We start from the raw sequence: 24,947 nt of genomic DNA, 5'->3' as shown, positions 1-24,947 counted from the left end.
TCGCTCGAACTTGGCTGCGTTGATGAACCGGGCAGTGAATTAATGCTCGGGCAGGTGGGCAGGACACGGAGCGCGGGGCTCAGCCCCTGCCCGCCTGTTCCCTCTGTTTTCCCCTGGTTTTTGGCTGTCGGGCACCGTCCGGTGCCTCTGGGCTGGCAGGGAAAGGCAGCGCTGGTGACCGGGCAGGGCTGTGGGGGCCGCACGGGTCCGGGTTTGTGTCCGCAGGTATTTGGGTGGGGGTCCGGGAGCGGTGCGGGGTGCGATGGCTCAGCAGAGCCCTTTGGGGACGCTGTTGGAGTCTCAGGGGTTGCCCTGTCCCTCAGTTCCAGGGGGAAAGGCTGTGGAGCTGGCACCCAGGGAAAGCTTTCACGGGTGGAAGGGTGCAAGGCCAGCCGGGCTGTGGGTGCCTCCCACCCCCGGAGCCCACCGGGGTTGTTTTCCAGACCTGGTGGCTGCCCCTGCAAGGGGGGAGCAAGGGAAGGGGGATCCCAGAGGAAACGGCCAGGAGAGAGCGGGGGGTTCAGGGTGGGCTTTGCTGAACTGCAGGTGTTGGGGTGTTTGCAAATCCGTGGATCTGACATGGACAGGGAACAGGACAGGAGGGTTGGTGTGAGGGGGCTGACAGGCATGGGTTAGCTGGGGGAAAGGGGGATGAGGAGCACCCACGGAGGAGGAGGAGGGAAAAGTGTCTTGTGGGGCCAAAGGAGCAGAGAAAGTGGCAGGAAGAGCACATGGAGGGAACAGGGGGTTCAGGGGCTGTGCTGGCATTTGGGAAGACCTTAGGCAGGGTGCTGCTGTTCCTGCCTCTGCTTCTTGGGGTTCCCCTCTGCCCGAGCCCAGGGGTGAGCAGGAGGAGATGGAACCAGAGCCACCAGCCCTTCACAGCACGGGGGGTGCTGGCACAAAGCAGCTCCCAGCAGCTCCGTGTGGGCTGGATCCTGCTGTGTTTTGTCCCTGGCTGGAGGGTGCTGGGGGCCATGTCTGGGGTCTGGGACTCAACCTGGGAGCTGAAAACAACAAATGGAGACACTCACATGGGGTGTCCCAGCTGCAGGAGCACGCCTGGGGAAGGAGAGGGAAAGGATGGGGAAGGCACACAAAACAGGACCATTAGGATTTTGTGTGTAGGAGACAATGTGATTTTTGGGTTGAGTTTTTGGTAGTTTTTGGAAGTCTGGCTTAATAATTTCCAAGTTTTGGAGCATGGTCCCAGCAGCTCTGTGCCACCATATTTGAGGAGGACAGAACATGAGCTGTGTCCCTGATCCCCTGGGCTGTGGCTGCACTGCCCATCCTCAGCACACATGGACATGTGGATGGTCCTTGATGCCAGGGACCAGGGTTAGTCCCCTGCACAGCCCCACACAGCCATGAAAAGAGCAATTCCCACCCAAGAGAGGAAAGGCTGTGCTTGGGAACTCCTTGCTTAGCATCTCCCTCACTTTCCCACTCCCGTGTCCCAACCTGCCAGGTGTCCCCCATGTGGCAGCTGGGACCAGGCTCCTGCTGTTGCTCTGTGGCTCATCACAACCTGCTCCTTGCTCTTCCATCTGCCATTCCAACCCTGTCCTCTGTCCCATTGCACCAGTGGTTTGTTTGGAGCATTGACTGGATTTTTGGGGATGAGGTACCTAGCCCCAGCTTCTCTACACTCAGGGGTTCTTGGCAGATTCCTGGAGCAGGTTTGTTGGCTGTGCTGAGGGGCAGGGCAAAGGCTGGGGGAGCAAGAGGAGACCAGGAGGAAATGCTGGAGCAAATCTGGGAAATGGTAGGAAGTTTATGTGCAGCCAGGAGCTGCTCTTTCTCCTTGTTTTTGAACAACTGAACAGATTTATTTTTTGTTGTTGTTGTTGTCATGAAAACCCAACCAAATCCTGCAGCTTTCCTGAAGTGGAAGTGGCATTTTCCCTTCCAGAGGACACTTCTGAAAGCAAGGGGTGGCCACTCCCATATTTTTGCAGGAATATTGCAGCTGCATTCCTCAGCGGCCATGCTCCGTGCCACCAGCACCCAGCAGGCTGGCATCTGCCCAGCAAAATCCTTGAAGGTTGGTGGCTCACAGGGCAACAGAACGTTGATATTGAGCAGGATTTTATGGCCTGTTATCTCAGCACTTGAAAAGACGTGATGGCAATTTATGAGCCTGAGGCCCAGGGTGTGTCCATCCGTTCCTTGGTGACTTTTTCCTAACTGGTGATTAAGGGAAGAGGCATTAGGTCCTTGTGAGCTGAGCAGTCTGGTTCCCTACTCAATCTTTTCCTTGTGGCCCCTGCCATGGTGGGAGATGGGATTTGCTGAGTGCTCAGGTGATGTTTTCAACTGTGTTTTCCTTCCATGGGCTCTGAGGATTCCTTCCCTACCCTTTCATCCCACCTCTACCTGGCACCTCCCCACATCTCCATAGCACTCTCCTGGGCTGGGGCAGAGCAAAGGAAAAAGGGATTTTCCTGGCTTCAAAATCTGCCTGTGTCAGTAGCAAGGGACACAATATTTGCCAGTGAGTGCTGGTGTGAGGACTGTCCCTGAAGGAGGCCACAGGCATGTCCTGGGTGAGCAATGCTGGCCTCAGAGCCAGCGCTGCAATGGGACCTGGGGGGACAGGGACCCCCCAAACCTGCAAAGGGCCCAACTGGGGACATGGCCTGGCTGTGAGTGGGGCAGGGAGGAAAGCAGAGGAGTTCCCTTGCTCAGCTGGTACCTTTACCCATAAGAAAAGCAGCTCATTGGCAAAACAGCACATTGGCCACAGGTCCTGAGGAACAGCAAAGCTCCCTGGGGTTCCCACCCCAAAGCTTCCCAGGGTTTCCCTGCAGAGACGCTGCCCTGAGGCCCCTGTGTTTCACTTTTAGCCACTGGGCATTGATGGCTGTGGTAAATCCCTCTGGGCACAGCTGACAGGATGAACCAGTGCCCTGCCAGTTGCTGCTGTGCACCCAGTGGCTCTCACATGGAGCCAAGTGCAGCCACCAGGAGCGAGGTCCTGTGCTGCCGATGCCGCCTTGGTTGAGCCCTGTGTCACAACAATTGCTGCATTCAATGTGTTCCCCTGGCTGCAGAGGCCAGGTGTGATCTGGTGCTGCTGAGACCAGGCTGGGTTTTTCCAGGGGTTTCCCTGCAGCCCAGGGAGGCTGTGAGTGGCTGAGTCTCCCCGTGACTGCTCTGTGTGCTGGATGTCCCTCATGTCCCTCGGGGAACTTGGGCATCGTTACTGCACGCAACAACTTTTCCTGTTTCCTTGCCCTGTTTTAAGTGATTTCCACATTCTTTTCATTTTAGAGTCAGGGCTGACACAGCAAGAAACTATAAGACAATTCATTCACATTTCATATTTCACAATTGCATCTGCCAGGAAGGAGATGCTTTAACGATATCTTTACACTGATGATTTTTCTTTGACTGCTCTCACTTGCCCTGCTGGCTGTGAGGACGAGCCTCTGGCACAGCAGCTGCAGAACTCGAGTTCCAGCTTTGTGCCTTCTGTTTACCACATCCAAATGCTGACTTCTGGATGGCACTGAGTTTTCTCAGTCATGTGTGGTGCAGGGAGAATGGTTCACTCTGTTTAGGACTTGACCTCTGTGTCCATCAAGGGGTTCTGCTGCCCTGGACAGGACAAAGGGGATCTGCCAGGCTCTCAAAACCACAGATTCATTCAGTGACTCCAAAGCTCCAAGCCTGGCATTTCCCAAGACCTCACCCTCTCTTTATTGTTAGCTTGACCATCCTGGAAACTCTTAGTGTGATAGGAAATAGCTGAAGGGAGGGGTCAGTGTTGCTTTTGGGGAGAGATGTGGACAGTCACTTTGTTTTCCTTTTTTTTTTTTGGTGGTTTTTTTGTTGTTTTTTTGGGGTTTTTTTTTTTTTTTTTTTGTTTTGTTTTGTTTTCTTTCTTTTTGTTTTGTTTCTCTAACCTGCCAGGAAAAGCAATGTCTTGGCCTGGTCAGTGCTCACATGTGTGGATGGTGCTGGGCTCTGTCTGGGACCTCCTGTGCTCCAGCTGCCTGCAGCAACCTTGATGTCAAGCTGGACACCCCAACTCCAGGCACAGGGGTGGCATTGCTGGGAATTTTGAGCCTTTTGCAGATGCCTGAGCAGAGTACAAACCATCCTTGGTTTTGCTTTGTGCCCTGCCCTGCAGAGCTCAGCAATTGTTTCCAGCCCAGGATGTGAGGGCTGTCCCACCCTGGCAAGGCTGGTAAGGGGCTCTGTGGGTGCTGCCCTGGCCATATCCAGATCCATTTCCACCTCTTGGCTCTCTGCAATGCAGCAATCCCTTTATTTCAGGAGGAAGAGGATGAATGTGCTGCCACGGGTGTGTGCCAGGCTGCTCCTCCTGTCCCTGCTCTGCACGACCAGTGTCTGCCAATGGAGCAAAAGTGAGTGGAGCCATGGCAGCCCTGTCTGCCACCTCCCCTTGGGGACTGTGTGTACCTGCCCTGCTTCCAGAAACACCAGTCTTCATGTGGAGAGCACCTGCTGTGGGCTTTTCCTGCTGTTTTCCATCTCCCCAGTTTTGGGGACCCTCCCATGCTACCCCACTGCTGTTCTGCAGCCAGTTTCCACTAACCAGGCAAAACCTTCATTTTTCCATGGGATCAGCCTTTCTCCCACAGCTCCCTTTGTTCTCCGCATCCCTGATGCCCTGATCTTTCCTGGCAGACAACCGCTGTGTGCTGTCCCGGGCAAAGAGCTGCACCGAGTGCATCCGGGTGGACAAGGATTGCTCCTTCTGCACTGATGAGGTGAGACCTTGCAGGGCAGCCTGGGGCTCCTCTTCTCACCCTGCTGAGGGAGGGATCCCACTGCCCTCAGTGGGACAGGGACACAAGAGCAGGGACAGCTGCTGGATCCAGCTTCTCTTCTGGATGGGAAAGACTGCAATGTGGATTTCCTTTTGGTGTGGAACATGGGGAGGGAGGGAGGGCCGTCCAGAGCAGAATTGCAGAATTGCAGTAAAACAGGAGTTTATCAGAAAATGACAGTGCACCAGAAACAGTGTGTGCAAGGGATGGAGGGAGAGATTTATCTCACACAACCCAGTGACTCACTGGTGGTCACATTTCAGCTGGTGGTTCTGTGTGAGAACATCTCTCACAGAACCCATCTCTCTGCCCCTCTCCTGCTCTCAAAGGCTCATAATGCTCTAGGCACAAGAACCTGCTTCCTGCCCTGTGTGTTTCCCCCTTTCCCAGTGGATCTGGTGGTTTCTGTGTCTCTGATGCTGCTCTTGCTCCCTGGCAGAGCTTCGAGGAGCCGCGCTGTGACCTGCGGGAGAACCTGCTGCGCTCCGGCTGCGGGGAGGGCAGCATCGTGTACACCCAGGGAGAGATGAGGACACTGAAGGTGCGTGCTGGGGACACACAGCCCGTGCTCAGCCTCTCCTGAGGGCTCCTTCAGCCTTCTCTAGGCTCCTCAGCAGGCAGAACACAAAGCCTAGATCGCTATTTATGTAGGATCTACTCAAAAACAATGCCTTGGCCAGCTGGTGGACCTGTGGGTCACTGGCCCTGGTCCAGGCTGGGCTGCCTTTGCAGACACAGCAGATGTAAGCTAAGTGCTCACATCCCTCTGGAGAAGGTGCCTGGCTGGACACGAGTAGCTGTGGGGGAGGCTGTTGGACAGTACATGAGGGAGGGGGACGTGCTCATCCCTGCCTTTGTACTTCCCACACATCTCCCTGCTCCTTGCCTCCTCCTCATTGCACTCATGCTGGAGATGGAGTCCATCCCCTCCATGTCACTCTCCTTCACAGAATTCCAGCATCAACATGTCCCTGCAGAGGACCCAGGTGTCCCCCCAGGCCATGTACATGCGGCTGCGGGCTGGCGAGGAGATGAGCTTCTACATGGATGTCTTCCAGCCCAAGGAGAGCCCTGTGGATCTCTACATCCTCATGGACTTCTCCTACTCCATGTCTGATGATCTGGACAACCTCAAAAGCATGGGGCATAACCTAGGTGAGGGCAGAGCTGGGAGAAGAGGGGAGCCTGCTCTGTGCTGATGAGGGCAGGCAGCTCGTTCCTGCCTGTGGCTGCGAGTCCTCTGCCAGCACCAGAGAGGGGGATGCAGCTGGCAATGGCCCGAGAGGGGTCTGTTTTAATTAGAGCTTCTCATTATCTCTCTGCAGTCCTGTGTGGGGATGTCTCTCTGGTCCTGCAGGGATCCTCACATGCTCTCCCCTTCCAGCCCAGCTGGTGCCCTTCAGAGCTGGTCTGTGCAGGGCCTCTGGCATCCTGAACCTGCTGGAAGCTATAGCAGGAGCTCCAGTTTTGGGGCTCCAAAGGGGGTGTTGGTTTCTGCCCTATAAAAGATGACAGTTTGGGAATCTTATCAAAGAACCCACCAGCAGAGAAGATGCCCACAAAATGACTTCTTTCCCTGGAGCAGGGAGCTCACAGGCATCTCTTTATTTATGTGTGTCCCCCTTCCTTTCCCCTCCTCCCAGCGGACTTCCTGCAAGCCCTGACTTCCAATTACACCATTGGATTTGGCAAGTTTGTGGACAAAGTCTCATCCCCTCAGACAGACATGAGACCTGAAAAGTGAGTGAGCCCCATGGGTCCCTGAGGTGGGAGTAGAGGGAGTGGAAAGTGCCTTCTGTTTCTCTGTGGCTTTCAGTGAGCAGTGCAAGAGCCTCCATCCATCTCCCTACCTTCACTGCTGGTGTCCTCCCTGGTCTCCCCATCCCTCAGGGCTTGCTGTAGCACTGTGACAATGCCAGCAGTGTCATCCTCTGCTTTCACACCTTCCCTGCTCTGCCACAGCCAACTCATCTTCTCCTCTATCTCTGCCCTCATCCCTTCTCCCTCTCTGTGCTGGTGGCTGAGCTGCTCAGCTCCATGACTTCCCTTGAGGGATTCTCCCCACATTTCCTCTCCTTGCACCCCGGCATCCCTTGGCTCCTGGCCCACACGAGACCCCTGGTTCCATCTGTCCCAGGCTGCGTGAGCCCTGGCACAACGCCGACTCCCCATTCTCCTTCAAGAACGTCATCCGCCTGACCAGCAACATCAACCACTTCAGCCAGGAGCTGCGCAAGGAGCGCATCTCCGGCAACCTGGACGCCCCTGAGGGCGGCTTCGATGCCATCCTGCAGACAGCTGTGTGCAAGGTGAGGGTGGCCAGGGCTGTGTTTTTAAGGAGTGGTGTCTCTGTCCCTCTGTGAGCCTCTCAGGAACCCTCAGCCCATGCCCCAAGGGTACTAAGGGCACCTGGGCTGGTCACCTTTGCAGCAGAAGAGACGCCAGAGACATCAGTAGAAGATAAAGGGCCGACTCTTAGCAGGGGTTAATCCAAGGTTTTATTCAGGGGCTCTGGGGAGCTCCTGCACCTTAGGGGGCTCCTGCTGAGAGCCCCGGGAGATGTGCCAAGGTTACATTTAAAGGGAGGTGGAAACCGAAAGTAGATAACATTTTACTAACCAATAAGTGACCCTAAGGGATGGGTAGTGGGGGATAGACATTTAGGACAGTGTATGGGGCAAGGCTTGGGGGCCTGACCCCTTGTCTCTGGCTAATCACTCGACATCCTGGATCGAAGCTTCTAGATGGGGGGGATGGGATGCTGAGTGATTGACAGAGAGCCAGGGTGGGGGTTTGGGGATGATCTCATCCAGGGAGAGGGATTACACAGGTAAAGGAAGAGGGGTACAGTCTGGGATAAACCATTTGGGAAAAATACGGGGATACAAAACAAAATTACTTCAAAGTATTACAAAGTATAAAAACACACTACAACAGAGTGGCTCTTCCTGATGCCCACTGATGAGCAGAAGAGTCGTGCACCGGGCACCTGACAGGGCAGCCAGGGAGCCCTGGCTCAGCTACAGTTGGTTCTTGCCCTCCCAGGCACATGCTCCCAGTGCCAAGCTGTTTTGCATTCCCAATTTTCCTTAAGCCTTAGAATATGTATCCTGCTGTTTGTCTCCTTGCTGGGAGCCCTGTGTGTGCTCTTTGCTCTGTCCCCCTCCACGCCTGCGGTGATGAAACTCTGCTCCCTGGAAAAGAGCCCACTTGGGTTTGGCTGCTTGGCTGAGGGATGAGCACGGCTCCAGACACGTCCAGGGAGGTGTGGGCTTGCCCCCTGTACACACATGTGCCTGGCACCGAGCTGCTGGGTGGGAGACACCCTGTGCTTTGGGGTGTGGGTGGGTGCTGGGATCCCTGGGGACACGTGGCTGGTTGTGATGGCTGCCAGGTGCAGGTGGTGCCTTGTCCCTTGGGTATTCCAGCTCCTGTCAGTGCTGGCTTGCCAAGGGCTGCAAGTGCTGTGCAGGGGTTTGGGAAGCACAGAGATAAAGGTTCCTTCTCCCCTTCCCTGGCTGCAGGATAAGATTGGCTGGAGAAAGGACAGCACTCACCTGCTCGTGTTCTCCACCGAGTCTGCCTTTCACTATGAAGCTGATGGTACCAACGTCCTGGCAGGGATCCTGGCGAGGAACGACGAGCAGTGCCACCTGGACAGCCACGGTACCTACGTGTACGACACCAAGCAGGACTATCCTTCAGTGCCCACCCTCGTGCGCCTCCTGGGCCAGCACAACATCATCCCCATCTTCGCTGTCACCAACCACTCCTACAGCTACTATGAGGTGAGGAGAACACGGCAGTGATGACACGAGGGATTGCCTTTCCTCCAGGGCCTCTGTCTCAGCTCAGCTCTGAGGAGAAAGTGTTCTCCCATCGCTTGTCCCAGAGTGCTCAACCAACACCTTGGTATTTGGGAGGGTGGCACACTGTGTTGGGGGGCTGCTCTAGGATGTGGGGGGTCTCAAGGTATATTACTGGATATAGGAATCTGGGCTTCCAGAGGTCTCCTTGTGTTGGTTTCTGCTTCTTGTAAAGCAATGGAGGCACAGAGCTGGAGATTAATTTACATTGGAAGGGACATTTGGAGGTCTCAAAGCAGAGCCCACTCCTGTGATAGAGGAGGGTTCTCAAGGCCTTGGCTCAGGGAGCTCCTGTCTCTCTGCAGAAGCTGCACAAGTATTTCCCCATCTCTGAGATCGGGGTGCTCCAGGAAGACTCTTCCAACATTGTGGAGTTGCTCCGCACAGCCTTTGAGGTAACGGTGCTCTCTGGAGCTTCACCCTGGCTCACAGGGAGGGCAGGGGCTGGGCACCTCCTGGGCAGGAGAGCAGGCAGAGGGCAGATGTGGCCCCTCTGGAGCAGGCCATGGGGTGGTCACAGGTACTGCTGAAAATCAACGTTGTGTTTATGCTCTGGTGCCCAGCGCATCCGCTCCAAGATGGACATCCGGGCTGACTTCACCCCCAGAGCCCTGAAGACAGAGTTCACCTCCCCAGAATTTGAAAAGACAGAATCGGGCTCCTTCCACATCACCCGTGGAAAAGTGGTAAGTCCTCGGATGGCAGCGGAGGGAAGGAACCTGTGAGGGGATGAGCTCTCCGTGTCCAGCTGGGATGTGGTCCAGCAGAGCTGGCTCATCCCTGCAGTGTGTCCCTTCCTTCAGAGCAAGTTCCACATGCACGTGAAGGCTCTGGAGTACGTTGGAGGGCAGCACGTGTGCAGCCTCCCCGAGAGGGACCGGCACGGAGTCATCCACGTGAAACCCACGTCCCTGAGCGACAGCCTCACGGTGTCAACTGCTGTGGTCTGCGACGTGTGTCCCTGTGAACAGGTGGGGTCATGCACAGAGGGGTCCTCCTCCTGCCAGCCCAGGGTGGGAATGTGTTGGCTGATGCATGCGGGTTCTGCTCGGCCCCTCAGTGATGCTCAGCCTGGCCAAGATCTCCATCACTGCCTGTTCCCAGCTCGGTGTGATGTCCCATGGTAGAGCTTGCTCTTCAGGGCAAAACTTTGTCTTTGCATCTGCCTTTCTGATTCCTGAAATGGTCTTGGGGGCAGCTGGGCCCATTCAGCAACACCATTTTTCTCTTCACTTCCAGCAACAAGAGTTGGACTCGCCCAAGTGTAGCTTTCACGGGAACTTTGTGTGCGGACAGTGCATCTGCCACCCGGGCTGGTAAGGACCGTGTCCAGAGCCACCCCCCTGCCGGGGACACACTGTGGGCACCCTGCCCAGGATCTGCTGTGCTGCGCTCTGCTCCTGCCTCTCTCAGCACCATCTCTGTCCCCAGGCGAGGGGACACGTGTGACTGCTCCCCGGCATCCTCCCCCAGCAACGAGGGCTGCGTCCGGCCCGGGGACACGGAGCCGTGCTCGGGGAGGGGCGAGTGCCTGTGCGGCAAGTGCCAGTGCTACTCCGAGGGACAGAGCCTGCGCTTCGACGGCGCCTTCTGCGAGTTCGATGTCCTGCAGTGCCCGCGCACCTCCGGCTTCCTCTGCAACGGTGAGAGCCCCCCAGAGCCCCCCCAGAGGGTTGGGGATGGATGGATGGATGGATGTGCTGGGCCTGGGGGCACAGACAGGGTGTCCTGGACCGGTGGCACTGGCACGGGGGGTTGAGTGACCAGTGTGGTGTTGTGAGGGTCCCCAGGATGAGGTGAGAGATGAGGAATCTGACTCCATGTTCTCAGAAGGCTGATTTATTATTTTACTATATTATATTAAAGAATGCTATGCTAAAACTATAATAAAGAAAGAGAGAGGACACATCAGAAAACTTAACAAGAATGAATAATAAATACTCGTGACTCCTCAGAGCCTTGACACAGCTGGACCATGATTGGCCATTAAATTAAAACAATTCACGTACTGGGTAAACAATCTCCAAATCACATTCCAAAGCAGCAAAACAGGGAGAAGCTGAAGCTTCTCAGCTTCCCAGGAGAAGTAATCCTGGCGAAGGGATTTTTCAGAAAATATCACAGTGATGGTCTGCAGGGACTGTGCGCTTGCAGAAGCACAGGGAGGATGCTGTGCAGCCCCTTTGCAGCCCCTGTGCACCCCAGAGAAAGCGGGGCAGCCCCGGACAGGGCTGGGGGAAAGGCCCAGCCCTGGAGCCCCGGCAATCGCTGCTCTCCCCGCAGATCGTGGCCGCTGCTCCAGGGGCGCCTGCGTGTGCGAGAGCGGCTGGGAGGGCCCGGGCTGTGAATGCCCCACCAGCAACGACACCTGCATCGACAGCCGGGGGGTAGGTCCTTCCCCGCCTCCCCAGGCAGGGCTGCCCCTGTGCTGGCATCTCTGGGGCACTGAGGGGCCTTGCTGACTCCCAGTGCCACTCTCAGGCTGTCACCTCTTCCCTCCCAGGGCATCTGCAATAACCACGGCAGGTGTGAGTGTGGCAGATGCATCTGTGACATGGCTTCGCTGTACACCAGCTCCACCTGTGAAATCAGCTACTCCCTGGTGAGTCCCTCTGCGTTCATCATTTATTTCCACACAGAGCTTCCAGGGAAGAAAGGGAAAGCAGAGATGAAGGCACATCTCTGTTAGGAGCAAAATCTTGAGCAAGAGTTTGTCTCACCTGTCCTGTGGCCAGAAAGGTCTGGCATGGGAGCTGCTTTGCAGCCACAGGTTTTCTTTGCCTTGCTGTTCACCAGCAGCAGCTGTTGAGAGTCTGTCTGTGTTTATCTGCACCCTGGTTTGAGGCTCAGCTTGTGGCTTGTTCTGATTTGCCTCAAGACTGGGAAAAACCTCATGTCATTGAATCACAGACTGGTTTGGATTGGAAGGGACCTTCAAGTTTATCTCATTGCCTCTCCTGCCATGGGCGGGGACACCTTCCACTGGATCGAGTTGCTCAGGGCCCCACCCAACCTGGCCTTGAACACATTCAATTTCCCCATTGACAAACATGGGCTAATCCCACAGTAGGATGGAGAAAGCTGGCTTGATCACGTTTTGGAAAGGCCACTGAAACCCTTGGAGAAGATCTAATTGCTGCTCAAATGCAGGCTGTTGGTGTAACAGATTTTGGAGCCAACTGGACTTATAAATCCTTCATGAGCTGCTTGTTGTCAGTGACGTCTCTTTTTGACCTGGACCTTGCCCTGACTCTGGGATAAGGAGCTGCCTCTCCAGCTCTGCCCTTCAGAGGCTGTGTCCTCCCCCACTCCTGGGGGTGTCCCTGACCACCCCACTCCCTCTGCCCAGGGCTTCCAGGCTGTGTGTGAGAGCATCCGGGACTGTGTCCGCTGCCAGACCTGGGGGACAGGCAACCTGAAAGGGAACTGCAGCTCCTGCCACCTCCAGATCCAGATGGTGGAGGAGCTGAAGAAAGGTACCGTGAGAAGCAGAGCTGGGCACAGCCATGTGTGGTGTGTCCTGCATGCCCTGCTCCGTGTGGCTGTGCACTCAGGGCTGCTCCCCAAGGCTTTCCTGGCCCTGGTGACCTCACACCCATGTCCCCTGTCCCCACAGAGGAGGCTGGTGAGTACTGCTCCTTCCAGGATGAGGATGATGACTGCACCTACCACTACACGCTGGAGGGAGACCCCAGTGTCCTCCCCAACACCACTGTCCGTGTGCAGAAGAATAAAGGTGAGCAGGGCATGTCCAGCATGGGGATGTCCAGCAGGGGATGTCCAGCCTGGGATCTGGATCGGACTGACCACCTCCACAGTGCCTCCAACCCCTGCTTTGTCCCTTTGCTGTGCCCCTGGGCAGGGTCAGCTGCAGGCAGCACCTCCCTGCCCACCTTGCTGAGTGCCACGGGTGGGTGACACTGTCTGTCCCATGCAAGGGGTGGGAACGTGGCAACCTCAGAGAGACCTTTACAGATCAGAGCCTTTCCCCTGCTGCCATGGGCAGGGATTGCTGCAAGGTGCTGCAGCCTTTTGGTCTGGCTGGGTGTGACAGAGGTGTGATAGCCCTCCCTGAACAGCATTTCTTGTTGTGAGGCATTGCCAAGGTTAACTGGGCTGCTGCATCCCTCAGGGAGCTGGGCTCCAGCCTTTCCCCTCCCTGCTCCCTCCCTCCCTGCACACCCCACACGGGGCTGATGCCTGGAGGTGACATTGCTGCTGTCACTTGCAGAGTGCCCACCTGCGAGCTTCCTCTGGCTCATCCCACTGCTCATCTTCCTCATCCTGCTCCTGGGGCTGCTGCTCCTGCTCTGCTGGAAGTTCTGTGCCTGCTGCAAGGTAAGTGTCTCAGCTGGCTTCCCCAGCCCAGGGGGAGAACCAGATATGGCCAAAAACATGACAAATTTCCAGAATTCACCCAGCCTCCAGCATGGCCAGGTTCACAGCAGATGGCCCTATGGTATCCAACCCTCTGCTGTTGCTAGCATGAGCTGCTGGTGAAATTTTAGCCAGATTTCCCCCATCTAGCTAAAATCAGCTTGAGAGCCCCCTCCACCCACTGCTCACACATCCCTGCTGATGTGGATCCTCCCTGATGGAGGCTTGGGGGGTTTTGTCCTTGGCCACAAAGTGATTGTGTCTCTGGCCATTTGTTTTCTAGGCTTGCCTGGCCCTGCTTCCCTGCTGTGCACGAGGTACCAGCCCTGGGTCCTGGGGAAGGGCTCGGGGGTGCGCTCCCTCCCTGGGTTTGGGGTGTGCTGGGGTGAGCATCCCTCCCCTCTGAGCTGGAGAGGTGGATCAGGGAGAAGGCTCCTAGCAGAGAGCCTGAGCCAAGGAGTCCTGGAGCTTCTTCCCTGCCCCACACCCTGTTGTGAGAAATGGATTTGTAAAGAATTTTCAAAATATATCTGCATGCAAATACTGAGATAAGGTGTGTTGAGTTAGGAAGGCTATGGAATAGAGATGACATTGCTGAGGGAGAGATTGAACTAGAAATAAGTTTCAAAATGTCTTTATAAAAAGACAAAATATTTTAGAAATTAGAACTGTGAAAGATTGGAGTAAGATTATGTGGAGTAAAAATATAAGTGATTGGTGTTAGAAGTAATAGCAACATTGTATAGTTAAAGTTAATGGGCTGAAAAACATTTATAAAGTATTATAACTAAGAAATAACTAAGAAATTAGCTTCTGGTAGAATGGCATTGAGTTTTACATCTCTTATGTCTCACCCTTCATCGAGACTGATAATGGAATAAAATCTCTTCAAACACCTCTCAGTTACCCCATCTCTATAAAAGCTAAAATACCCAACACCTGGGCTGCCCTGCTGGGAGTCCCACTGCTGGCTCTCCCTGACATGTAATGCTCAGCTGGTGAGATGTGTTCTCCCCACCCCTGAGCACCCCTTTCTCCTCCATCCCTCTCCCCTGCTGACATCCCAACCCCTCGGCCTGGTGGAACCCTCAGCATCCCCCAGCACAGAACCTGTGGTGTGTCCCGGTGTGCCCCGGCTCTAACCCGCCCCTGGCTCCGCAGGTCGCACGGTTGGCTTCAAGGAGGACCACTACATGCTGCGGCACAGCCTCATGTCCTCCGAGCACCTGGACACGCCCCTGGTGCGCAGCGGCTCCCTCCAGGGCCGGGACACGGTGCGCTGGAGGATCCACAACAATGTCCACAGGCAGGGCAGCGCCTCCCCCGCTGCCACCAGCCCCAAGGAGCTCGGTGAGTGTCCCCAGCCTCCAGCTTCTCCCTGGGGTGTGTCTCTGACCGAGAAGGACGGAGTTGGATTTGGGAATTTCTCTTTCCAGTTCCCTACGGGCTGTCCCTGAGGCTGGCCCGGCTTTTCACGCAGAACCTGATGAAACCGGACACGCGGGAGTTCGAGCAGCTGCGCAAGGAAGTGGAGGAGAACGTAGGAGCCTGGGCACAAGGGGGGCTCGGGGTGGCCTTGGGGACAGCCACACAGGGGGCTGGGCAGTGCCCCTTCCCTGGGAACCCACAGCTATGCAAAGGAAGGAGCAGTTCTTCTTCTTTTGTGAGAAAGCACAATTTTTAAGGTCACGATTGTAAGAATTGGCAAAGCATCTCGTGGAGATTCTGGGTTTGCTTTGGGACATGTGATCTGAAGGTCCTGTTTGGCTTCAGTTGCAGCCTCTTGCCATGTCCTGGGATGAAACCTGGTGTGGGAGGGTGAGGGAGGAGGGCCTGGGGTGGTCGGAGGGCCCCTGTGTGTGGAGGCAGCAGCATCTGCTCACTGAGCACATCCTGTTCAGTGAGGGATACACTGTGAATCTTGTCCCTCTTGCTCCTTGCAGCTGAATGAGGTCTTCAAGCACATTCCTGGCTGCCACAAGGTCCAGCAGACCAAGTTCAGGTGAGTCAGAGGGGGAGAGACTCCTGCAGAACAGGGTTCCCCCAGGAGATCTCAGCTGAGTTTGGCTCTGGAGCAGCGGGAACAAGTCCTGGTCGCAGGGTGCTCAATGGGAGAATTTCCACTGGCTCCCAAAGTTTCAGCCTGGTGCAGCTTAGGAGTGCCTGGTGCAGGCTGGGAGGAATTTGGGGATGCCAGTGCTGAGCAGGGAGTGGTATCTCCTCCCCACAGCCTGATCCAGATGTGGTCTCCCCTGTGGGCATGTTCCTTGGTGCGTTGGGAAACCCAGGGCAGGAGAGAGCAGCTGGGCAGGAGGGAACATGTGCTGGGGCTCTGTGGGATGGGTTGGCACCCGCAGGGCAGTGCTGCAGCTCAGACCTGCACAGGGCTGTGATTCACACAGCACTTTGTCTCTCCAAAGGTGTTAGTCACTCTGATTTGGTTTTGTTTTTTTTATTCCCCCAGGTTACAGCCTAATTCTGGGAAAAGGTAAGAGGAATTTGCAGCTCTCTGGTGCAGCTTCTCCCTCTTTGCACAGGCACATGTGGGGTGACTGAGTGCCCCACACACTCACTGGCCCCCCAGCTGCTGTGTGAGATGAATTTCCCTGGTCTCAGCTCTCACCTGCCCTTCCCTCCCCGCTCCCAGGCAGGATCACACCATTGTGGACACAGTGCTCACTGCCCCTTACTCAGCCAAGCCAGACATCATCAAAGCTGTGGAAAAACACGTTTCCCACGAGGCCTTCAATGACCTGAAGGTTGCACCGGGTTATTACACTGTGACCTCAGACCAAGGTAGGGAGCAGAGCCTGGCACTGGCTCCTGGCTGGGTACAGGGGTTGTTTCCCACCTCTCACCCTTGTCTTTTCCCCCAGATGCTCAGGGAATGGTGGAGTTCCAAGAGGCCGTGGAGCTGGTGGACGTCCGTGTCCCACTCTTCATCAGGGACGATGATGATGATGAGAAGCAGCTGCAGGTGGAGGCCATCGAGGTCCCCAACGGCATCGCAAAGATTGGGCGCAGGGTTGTTAACATCACCATCATCAAGGAGCAAGGTGAGGGGCTGTGAGTGTGTGAGGTGTCTGTGTCCAAGTGTCCCCTGTGAGGACTTCCTTGGTGACTCCTCCCTGAAGCCACCTGGGTCTAAACTGGAGCCTGCTTTAATGCTTCCAAAGGAGGGTGATCTTCCCTGCTGACAGAAATATTTGACTATCACCAGTTTAGATGCCAATTCCATGACAGATTAAGGGCTGACCACATTCCTCTGCTGCTCCAATTCACTGAGTGCTGGCATGAAACAGGACCTCTTTGATGTTATTGTGCCCAGCACTTCCTCTCCTTCCCACCTGGCTGTTAAGAGCAGGGAGAACAAATGGGAAGTGGGGAAGTCTCCAGCCCATGCAATGATATTTCATGCACAGTTCACACCTGTGGGTGACTGGAACTCTGTTCAAGGAGGAGGACACCTGTTTGGGATGTGATTCTTTGTGTATTTTCTCTACACATTCCTTCTCTCCTGCCCTCTCCAGCCAGCAGCCTCATCACGTTCCTGCAGCCAGCCTATTCGCACAGCCGCTTTGACAAGCTGGCCAAGATCCCTGTCCTCAGGGAGATCATCGACAACGGGAAATCCCAGGTCACCTACAGGACCCGGGATCTCACCGCCAAGAACGGCAGGGTAAGCGTGGAGCTCCTGGCCTTGGCAGGCAGGAGGGAGGGGGAATGGAGGGCTGGGAAAAGGCCAGCCCTGGGGGTGCAGAAAAGGAGTTATCAGCACATGGCTGGGACAGAGGGGACCCAAGGCTCGAGGTCAGCACAAGGGTAAACTTTCTTCTCCATCCTTTGCTCCCCCGGGGAGGGAGGACCTGAGAGGATGTCTGTGCCTGAGGCAGAGGGTACCAGCTGCCCCTGGAGCTGTGGGCACTGGGAGGCAAATGAGGATTGACTGGGGGGTGAGGGGAAGCTCTTTGGGGATCTCCTCATGGATACTGCAGGCTGTAATCCTAGAACAGTTTGCATTGGAAGGGACCTTAGACCATCTCATTCCAACCCCTGCCATGGGCAGGGGCACCTTCCACAAGACCAGGTTGCTCAGAGCCCCACCCAGCCTCACCCTGAGCACACCTCTTCCTTCTCCTCCTCCAGGACTACCTCTTCACGGAGGGTGAGCTGGTCTTCCAGCCTGGGGAGACCCGAAAGGAGGTGCAGGTGCCCTTGCTGGAGCTGACAGAGATAGACACCCTCCTCAACAACTGCCAGCTCAAGCAATTTGCTATCGACCTCCTGCACCCCAAGTACGGCGCCAAGATTGGTCGCTACCCCCAGACCACGGTGACCATTGCTGACCCAGGTAGGGGCTGCAGCCGGGCAGTGGCAGTGGCTGCTGTGGGACGTCCTCCCCAGACCAGCCCACCCCGATGCGGTGCACAGAGATCCATCCTCGCCCAAAAAGCCGCAGCAGGGCCCCTCCAGCTCCAGCTGGTAGATTTGGGTCCCCCTCTAGAGGCACTAGTGGGAATAGTCAGTGGGTGGGGAGAAGATGGATCATCTCCCTCGGTAAAGGAAATAGAATGGATTCTTAATTCCTTTTCCTTGGGATATTGAATGAAAAGCCATAAAGATAATGGAGATGTAGGATTTTCCATGAATGGTGCATGGTGGTTCCTGTGGCTGGACAAGCAAAACTGTCATCAAGGGGGTCAATAACATAAATAATGTATTTATCACAGCATGGCAGGGCAGTGCTGAGAGAGGCACGCTTCCTTCTTTTTCATCCAAGGGGGAGGACTGGCACTGATGTAAACTTCCTTGTCTGCAGAGCTGGTGGATGGTGTCCCCTCGATGACTGGCTTGGCCCAGGTCCCCCAGTCCCCCAAAGGCCGCCTGAGTGCACCACTTAATCCTGATGCCCGTGCCCTCAGCTCCAGGGAAATCAGCTTCAACTGGTTTCCTCCACCAGGAAAACCCCTGGGGTACAAGGTAAGGGGTGAGTGGATCCCAGGGAAGAGTGTGGGTCCCCTTCTGCAGGTGTTTCACACAGACATTTGTACCAAAGGGGTCCAAGTGCACACCCAAAAGAGGGAGTAAGTTCACCCCTCCTGGTCCCCTCCATCCTTGAGGGACCATTGCTGGTGGATGAGGGATATGCAAGAAAGATTCCTGGTGGGTTCATCTCCAGTTCCATCACTTATCATGAAGTGCCCAGACTGTCCTGGCCTCCCATTTCAGAGGAATGGCACACCACGATTCCCAGAGCTGATTTAGTAAGAGACAAGGAATTTCTCACCCATCATGTGAGGTTCTGAAGGAATCATGGCTTGCACTTGCTTTGCCAGGTGAAATACTGGATGCAGGGAGACCCTGAGTCAGAAGCCCATCTCATTGATGTCAAAACCCCATCAGCAGAGCTGACCAACCTTTACCCCTTCTCCGACTATGAGATGCAAGTCTGTGCCTACAACGCCGTGGGAGAAGGGACTTACTCAGACATCATCCGCTGCCGCACGCTGGAGGAGGGTGAGTGACCCCACACCTTCCTGCCCTGCACGTGGGAGCAGGTTTGTTCCTCTGCACCTGTTGGGATCTCTAGCTTATCAGAGTGACTCCAAGAAAAGTTTGAAAGTCTCTTTTCCCAGCCCAGTGCTTGAAGAAAGAGTCAGAGCTCTTAATTTCTCAGTCTCAAGGTTGCTTATTGTACCTTATCTATAAAAAATTTTCTCCTGCCCTGCCGAGGTCCATCCAGCAGGACAGTTCCAGGCACTTTGCCTTGCCCCCAGGGCAGTGTTATGTCTTTATACTAAAAATTTCATATACAGTGTTTACAATTACTTTCCAATACCTATCACCTATGTTAGACAGGGAGTTTCTACTCTAGACTAATCTGTAAGTGCCAACATCACAGCAGAAGATGGAGGCCAAGAAGAAGGAGAAAGGCTAGATATGCCCAGTTCCCTTCATCTTGCCTCCTGAACCCCCATACCAAAAACCCCAAAATCTACTTTTCTGCCCCATGATAACTTCACTATTATTCTACCTAAACTGTTGTGGCTTGCAGATCTTCATCTAAGGTTGGTAATTTGCTCCACGGGTCACAATCAAAACCACAGGCATTTTGGGCTCTGTGCCAGAGTCTCTGAGACCTCTGGCAGGGGTCCTGGCTGTCCTGGACAGCCAGAGGGATGTCCTGGGTCCTGACATGCACCCAGCACCGGGGGCAGAGCTCCAGCCCTGAGCTTCTGGTGTTCTCAGGGCCAAGCACTGAGTGTCTCCCACTGCAGCCCAGCTGTGATCTGGGGAACTCTGGGTTCCTGACTCACAGTGATGGGCACCTTTTGCTTTTGCCTCCCCAGTGCCCAGCGAGCCCGGGCGCTTGGCTTTCAATGTCGTGTCTTCCACCGTGACCCAGCTGAGCTGGGGTGAGCCTGCAGAGACCAATGGGGTGATCACCGCCTATGAAGTCAGCTATGGCCTTGTCAATGAGGATAATGGTAAGAGCTGGTTTTTGGATGGGACAGTCCAGCTAGGCTGAGGGGCTGGAGGACACTTCATGCAGGCTGGGCTGGTCCCAAACAGCAGCAGCAGAGCCAGAACAGCTCCAGCATGATTCTTTTGAGAACTGGGATTTGGATGGGTCACTTCTTGATGGAAAGAGCACAGAAAAACCACCAGTCAGGATTTAATTATGCAAATGCCAAAAATCTCTGTTCTGTTCACTTACATAGTGTTTTATGTTGTTTTTTGTCCCATTCCATAAACTTAGTTCAAAGTTCTAGATGAAGGGGTGGGGTGCCGGGAAGGAGTTATTTGTGACACACCAGCAACAGAAGTGTTCTCCTGTAGTTGACTTCCGCATTGGATTTGGGAATTACCCTGAGCTCATGCTGCTTGTTGTGAGCAGCCCAAAGAGCTGCTGCACTTTTTCCCAGAGCCAGGCTGTATCCTGACTTCAAAATGTGGGGTGTTGTGGAGTCCTCTGTGCCTGGTGGGTGACAGGCATGCTCGTGCCTTGCAGTGCCCATTGGGCCCCTGAAGAAGGTGCTGGTTGAAGAGCCCAAGAAGCGCGTGGTGCTGATTGAGAACCTGCGCGAGTCGCAGCCCTACCGCTACATGGTGAAGGCCAGGAACGGCGCGGGCTGGGGGCCCCAGAGAGAAGCCACCATCAACCTCGCCACGCAGCCCAAGCGCCCCATGTCCAGTGAGTGCCAGCCTGGGCAGGGGCCACAGGGGCAGGAGCAGTGCTGGGGAGAGCTCCCCACCATCCCAGCTGTGACGGTGTTCACAGGGGTCTCACGCTGAGGGAACAGACCAGGATTTGACTCCATGTTTCAGAAGGCTTGATTTATTATTTTATGATATGTATTACATTAAAACTATACTAAAACAATAGAAGAAAGGATTTTATCAGAAGGCTAGCTAAGAATAGAATAGGAAAGAATGATAACAAAGGCTTGTGTCTCGGACTCTGTTCGAGCCAGCTGGGATGTGGTTGGCCATTAATTAGAAACAACTAACATGGACTAATCAATGATCCACCTGTTGCATTCCTCAGCAGCAGATAATCAATGTTTACATTTTGTTCCTGAGGCCTCTCAGCTTCTCAAGAGGAAAAATCCTAAGGAAAGGATTTTTCATAAAAGATGTCTGCAACACCCAACTGCTTCCCCACCTCCTGTTTGCTCTGCTGCTCCAGCCATCCTGGGAATGCTGAGGGCCAGCCTGAACATTGTACATTTTTTTGCTGCTTGTCTGGTTTTTTGCTGTTTGTCTAATGGCACTTTCCACCTCTCCTGCAGTCCCCATCATCCCTGATGTCCCCATCATTGATGCAGAGGGAGGTGAGGACTATGACAGCTACCTGATGTACAGCACGGACGTGCTCCGCTCTCCAGCTGGCAGCAAGAGGCCCAGTGTCTCTGATGATTCAGGTTCGTGTCTCTGAGCTTGAAAAGGTCATTTCTAACATTCATTTTCCTTAACAGCAGCTTTCAGCAATGAGCTTCACTGCTCCTTTCCATCTCTCAGGAGATCGAAGTTGTGGAGATGGTGGAAATCAGCCTTTGCAAAGCTCAGTAGCTGCATCCATGGGAACACTTGGCTGGTCACAGTGTAAATAAGGCCAGTGCCTCCTTATTGTAGCCATGGGGCAAAGAGAAATCAGTGTGGGGTGGGAGAGGAGCTTTTCATGGCCCTCCCTGCTCATCTTCCCTTTGTGTTGCCATTTGGCTGGACCATGAGACATCAGCAAACAAGCACCAGCAAAGGCACAAAACTCTGAGTCCCCTGGATGCTCAGGGTCTAGGCCAAGCCAACAGGGGGGAATGCAGCAGTGCTGGGAGGGCACTGGCCTCTCTTATTCCATCCCTTCACTTGCTGAATGAGGCTGACTCCCTGGTCTTGTGCTGGGATATGAGCCATAAGTGAAATGATGAGGTGTGTCTGTAGGATCTTCTCTGGAGGGTTCTCCAGGGCCTGGGACCCAAGAGTGAGTCCCTGGTCTTTTGAGACCCAAGAGTGATGGGAACATCAGGAGTCCGACCACCCTGAGTGCACATCAAGGAGTGATGAAACCTCTCCTGAGCAGAGGACAATTGTTGCAGACTCTTCATGCAGGGACAGGCATGTGGTGGGACTTTGCCTCTCACCTTTTCTCATGAGGGACATGGGGCTGGAAAACAGCCCGGGGGTTGAGGAGCCCCCTGCATGTCACGCTCCCAGCACTCTCCACCTGCCAGATGGCTGCACCACCTGAGCTCCTCAGCTCACACCTGGAACATGGGCTGTGAACAGGCATCGTCCCCACTGCTGCTTGTCCCTTCCTCTCCCAGCAAGCAGCACAGAGGTGGTGGGTGGCCCACCCTGACCCCTGCAGCCTGTGCCAACACCGGTGCTTGCATTGTCCCAAAAGGCTCCAGGTGGAAATTTGTGCCATTGCTGGGGGAAGACCTGGACCTTCGCCGCATCACCTGGAGGCTCCCACCCGAAACCATTCCCCGCCTCTCTGGCAGCAGCCGCCTCTCCTCGGACACCGAGGGGCTCCTCCAGGAGGAGGACAGCGCTGTGGCTCCTGGCACTGCGAGGAGGAGCGCGACGCCCCGGCCCCAAGCAGGTGAAGGACGGCTCCGTTACAGCACTGAGTGTCCTGTCTCGTCCTGCTTTGAGCCGAGGGGCCTGAGGAGGGGCTCTGTGCCCCCTGCCTCCCCCTGTGTGCCCACCCTCGTGTTGGTGTGATCTGCTTCAAAACCTTGTCCTGGTGTGTCTGCTCACACGGGTGTCAAGGTAACCCCCATCTCGGCACGGACTTGGGAGCCTGCTAGCAAGTTGCTTCTACCAAAGGCTGGACCTTCGAGGCAGGAGCAAACTCAGATGATACCTGCTAAGCGCCACCTCCAAGGGCAGCTCTTCACAGTAATTAAGTGCCCTGAGCTTCTGGGGCAGGTGTGCTGGACTGTTAAACAGAAATCGCTCTCTCGTAGATGGCTGATCTCTCCTAGCCTGCTGGGAGGGGATGGGGATTTGTTTGTCAAGGACCAGAACAACAGAACGGAGTTTGCTTTTCAGCTGAGATGGGATCCAGAATAAGATCTGGAGGAACCTCCTCCATAAAGAGCCACTTTCCTTCTTTCACCTTCTTTTAAAATCTGAAATTATAAACCAGCGCTTGTGTCTAAGGGGAGATGTGAGAGAATGTGGCGAGAACCACAAGGCAGTGCCCCAGCAGGGCCGAGGTCTGGAGTTACCTTGGGCACCATGGGTGTGTCTGGTGCAGGGAGAAGTCTTTGTTTATCTCTTTCTTTCTGTGTCTCATGTTGGGTATTGTGGCTTGTTCTAAATGTAGCATTCCAGAATCACCTTCCAGAGTGGCTGAACCTGTGATTCAGCCAAGGTGGGGGGTGCACCATGACACCTCCTGCTTCGTCCCCATGGAAAGTGGAGCAGCAGCTTTGTCCACAGCCACGTTCCTCATGGTGTGCCCTCTTCCACAGAGCACTTGATGAATGGCCGGGTGGACTTCTCCTTCCCTGGCAGTGGCAGTGGCACCCTGACCAGGACAGCCAACACCAGCTACCACCAGCTGAGCTCCCACATGCACCAGGAGCACAGGGTGATGGGCAGCTCCTCGCTGACAAGAGACTACTCCACAATGCAGATGGGGCATGGTGAGTACCACAGGGATGGGACCTGCCCTTCCCTTCCATCCCCATGACTGTCTTTGGACCTGCACCCTAAAGTCCTCATGGGGTGAGGACTGTGCTCACAGCTAAGGTGGCCTGTGACCTGCAGGTCTAGGAGGTCATGTCCCCACCACTGGTGTCTTGGTGCTTTGCTAAGGCCTCTCTGCTTCCAGACCAGTTTGGAAAGGGGTCCCACCCCTCACAGGCAGGGTGCTCAGGGAAGGGAGATCCATCCTTATCCTCACACCATGAGGCACTTCAGGGAGAGCAGGTCCTCTCCTCACTCTATCCAGCAGTGTGGCTGCCTTTCAGCTCCACGTGTGTCAATCAGCTGGTGCTGACAGAAGGTGCCTTAAAGATTCTTCAAACCTGAGCCTTAAAAAGTCACCTGTGCAGGAGCCTGGGCTGAACCTGCTCTGAAATCTCCAATGGTGTTTTTCTCTTTCTTCTTGCACCATTTCTGTAGATTACCCAGGGATACTCCTCCCTCCCATCCATGAAGATGCTGGGAGGACACTCCGGCCCCGGGACGTGGGTTTCAGGAGCAGGGCAAAGGTGAAGGGTTACTACCCCAGCATTGGCTGTCGGGACTCTATAATCATGACTGATGGGTCCACAGGGATGTGCAAGTTCATAGGTACAGCCTGTGCAGTGTTTCCTCCCAGCCACACATCCCATAACAGCCCAGCCACCATCCACCCATGAGCTGCTGCCATCCACTGCTCACTCCAAACCTCCTCTCCATGGCTTGCTGTGTGCTGTGCTGATCTTCCTTCTGACCCAGCCTGCACCTCCATCACATCACCTTTCCATTTGCAGGTGAATTGCAGGTTTCAGCCCACCTGGACTGATTAACATTCACCACCACTGCTGCCACCGTGCTCTGATCACCCCATTGTCCCCATTCTCTTAATTCCTAACGAGCTTCTTGTTCTCAGTCTTACTTCCACAGGCCTTTGGAGAGCTCTTGGGAGAACCTGTGCTCCTTATGAGATGTCCCTCTGCAAGCTCCCTGTCAGCGAGGGGCTTCAGTCCCTGAGTGTCACCTGGGAGGCTGCTGCTCTCTCTGTGAGCCTTGTCTCCCAGTGGGATGAGCTGAGAAGAACTCAGATGTGGTCCCAAGCCTCATGAACATGAGGCCTGAATCATGAAGCCTGATTTAGCTGTAGATTAGGGCCAGTCTTAATTGACCTTCACCTGATGAAGTCTGTGAAGCTTCTGGCAGACTGGACAGGGTGCTTAGGGATGAGGAAGGTCACAGCCAGCACCAGGCCCCTTCTCTGGGCTCTCTGCCACAGGGGCACATTGCTTACATTAACTTGTCCCACCCAAGCTTGGCACCCTGAGGCTGTGGGACATCCCTGTGGCTGTGCAGAGCCAGCCAGTCCCCCTCATGACAGGTCAGCTTGCAGAGATGACATCTCACCACGTCCTCCCTGAGCCATCAGGACCATCCCATGTTTGCCTGTGCCACCCCCTCCTCTCCCCCAGCCTCCTTAGCCACAATCCCCAAAACCTCCAGCCTGATGTTCCCTTTCTGCCTCAGACTCCAGGAAGCCCCTGGGCATCCCTGACACCCCCACCCGCCTGGTGTTCTCTGCCCTGGGCCCCACGTCGCTGAAGGTGAGCTGGCAGGAGCCGCGCTGCGACAAGGAGGTGCAGGGCTACAGCGTGCAGTACCAGCTCCTCAGCGGAGGTCAGTGGGAGCCACTGGGGCTGGGTGCGAGTGC

At 55.1% G+C, this 24,947-nt stretch overlaps 1 protein-coding gene across 5 annotated transcripts in view; it reads left to right on the top strand.

Annotated features, from left to right (window-relative positions):
- ITGB4 (integrin subunit beta 4) overlaps positions 1-24,947 on the top strand; it is a 31,325-nt gene that overhangs the window by 525 nt on the left and 5,853 nt on the right. Inside the window, exons 1-36 of one of the 5 annotated variants that reach the window (XM_077188337.1) lie at positions 129-225; positions 4,285-4,376; positions 4,660-4,742; positions 5,242-5,343; positions 5,753-5,957; positions 6,446-6,542; positions 6,940-7,111; positions 8,327-8,590; positions 8,974-9,063; positions 9,232-9,354; positions 9,472-9,639; positions 9,908-9,984; positions 10,100-10,311; positions 10,952-11,055; positions 11,172-11,270; positions 12,018-12,144; positions 12,285-12,404; positions 12,900-13,006; positions 13,329-13,362; positions 14,207-14,395; positions 14,482-14,585; positions 14,989-15,047; positions 15,510-15,533; positions 15,693-15,841; positions 15,922-16,101; positions 16,576-16,724; positions 17,192-17,396; positions 17,865-18,025; positions 18,382-18,562; positions 19,396-19,533; positions 20,058-20,240; positions 20,839-20,970; positions 21,951-22,151; positions 23,029-23,202; positions 23,684-23,854; positions 24,764-24,913. In XM_077188337.1, the coding sequence (XP_077044452.1) occupies positions 4,295-4,376; positions 4,660-4,742; positions 5,242-5,343; positions 5,753-5,957; positions 6,446-6,542; positions 6,940-7,111; positions 8,327-8,590; positions 8,974-9,063; positions 9,232-9,354; positions 9,472-9,639; positions 9,908-9,984; positions 10,100-10,311; positions 10,952-11,055; positions 11,172-11,270; positions 12,018-12,144; positions 12,285-12,404; positions 12,900-13,006; positions 13,329-13,362; positions 14,207-14,395; positions 14,482-14,585; positions 14,989-15,047; positions 15,510-15,533; positions 15,693-15,841; positions 15,922-16,101; positions 16,576-16,724; positions 17,192-17,396; positions 17,865-18,025; positions 18,382-18,562; positions 19,396-19,533; positions 20,058-20,240; positions 20,839-20,970; positions 21,951-22,151; positions 23,029-23,202; positions 23,684-23,854; positions 24,764-24,913 (4,816 nt within the window). In that variant the 5' untranslated portion in view covers positions 129-225; positions 4,285-4,294. Of the gene's footprint in view, positions 1-128; positions 226-4,169; positions 4,377-4,659; positions 4,743-5,241; positions 5,344-5,752; positions 5,958-6,445; positions 6,543-6,939; positions 7,112-8,326; positions 8,591-8,973; positions 9,064-9,231; positions 9,355-9,471; positions 9,640-9,907; positions 9,985-10,099; positions 10,312-10,951; positions 11,056-11,171; positions 11,271-12,017; positions 12,145-12,284; positions 12,405-12,899; positions 13,007-13,328; positions 13,363-14,206; positions 14,396-14,481; positions 14,586-14,988; positions 15,048-15,509; positions 15,534-15,692; positions 15,842-15,921; positions 16,102-16,575; positions 16,725-17,191; positions 17,397-17,864; positions 18,026-18,381; positions 18,563-19,395; positions 19,534-20,057; positions 20,241-20,838; positions 20,971-21,950; positions 22,152-23,028; positions 23,203-23,683; positions 23,855-24,763; positions 24,914-24,947 lie in introns of those variants that run through there. The other 4 variants (XM_077188335.1, XM_054645297.2, XM_077188338.1 and 1 more) reach the window with 4 other exon arrangements.

The sequence above is a fragment of the Agelaius phoeniceus genome, chromosome 19 (assembly GCF_051311805.1).
Source record: "Agelaius phoeniceus isolate bAgePho1 chromosome 19, bAgePho1.hap1, whole genome shotgun sequence".
Taxonomy (NCBI): Eukaryota; Metazoa; Chordata; class Aves; order Passeriformes; family Icteridae; genus Agelaius; species Agelaius phoeniceus.
This window is presented reverse-complemented; position numbering and strand designations above follow the sequence as displayed.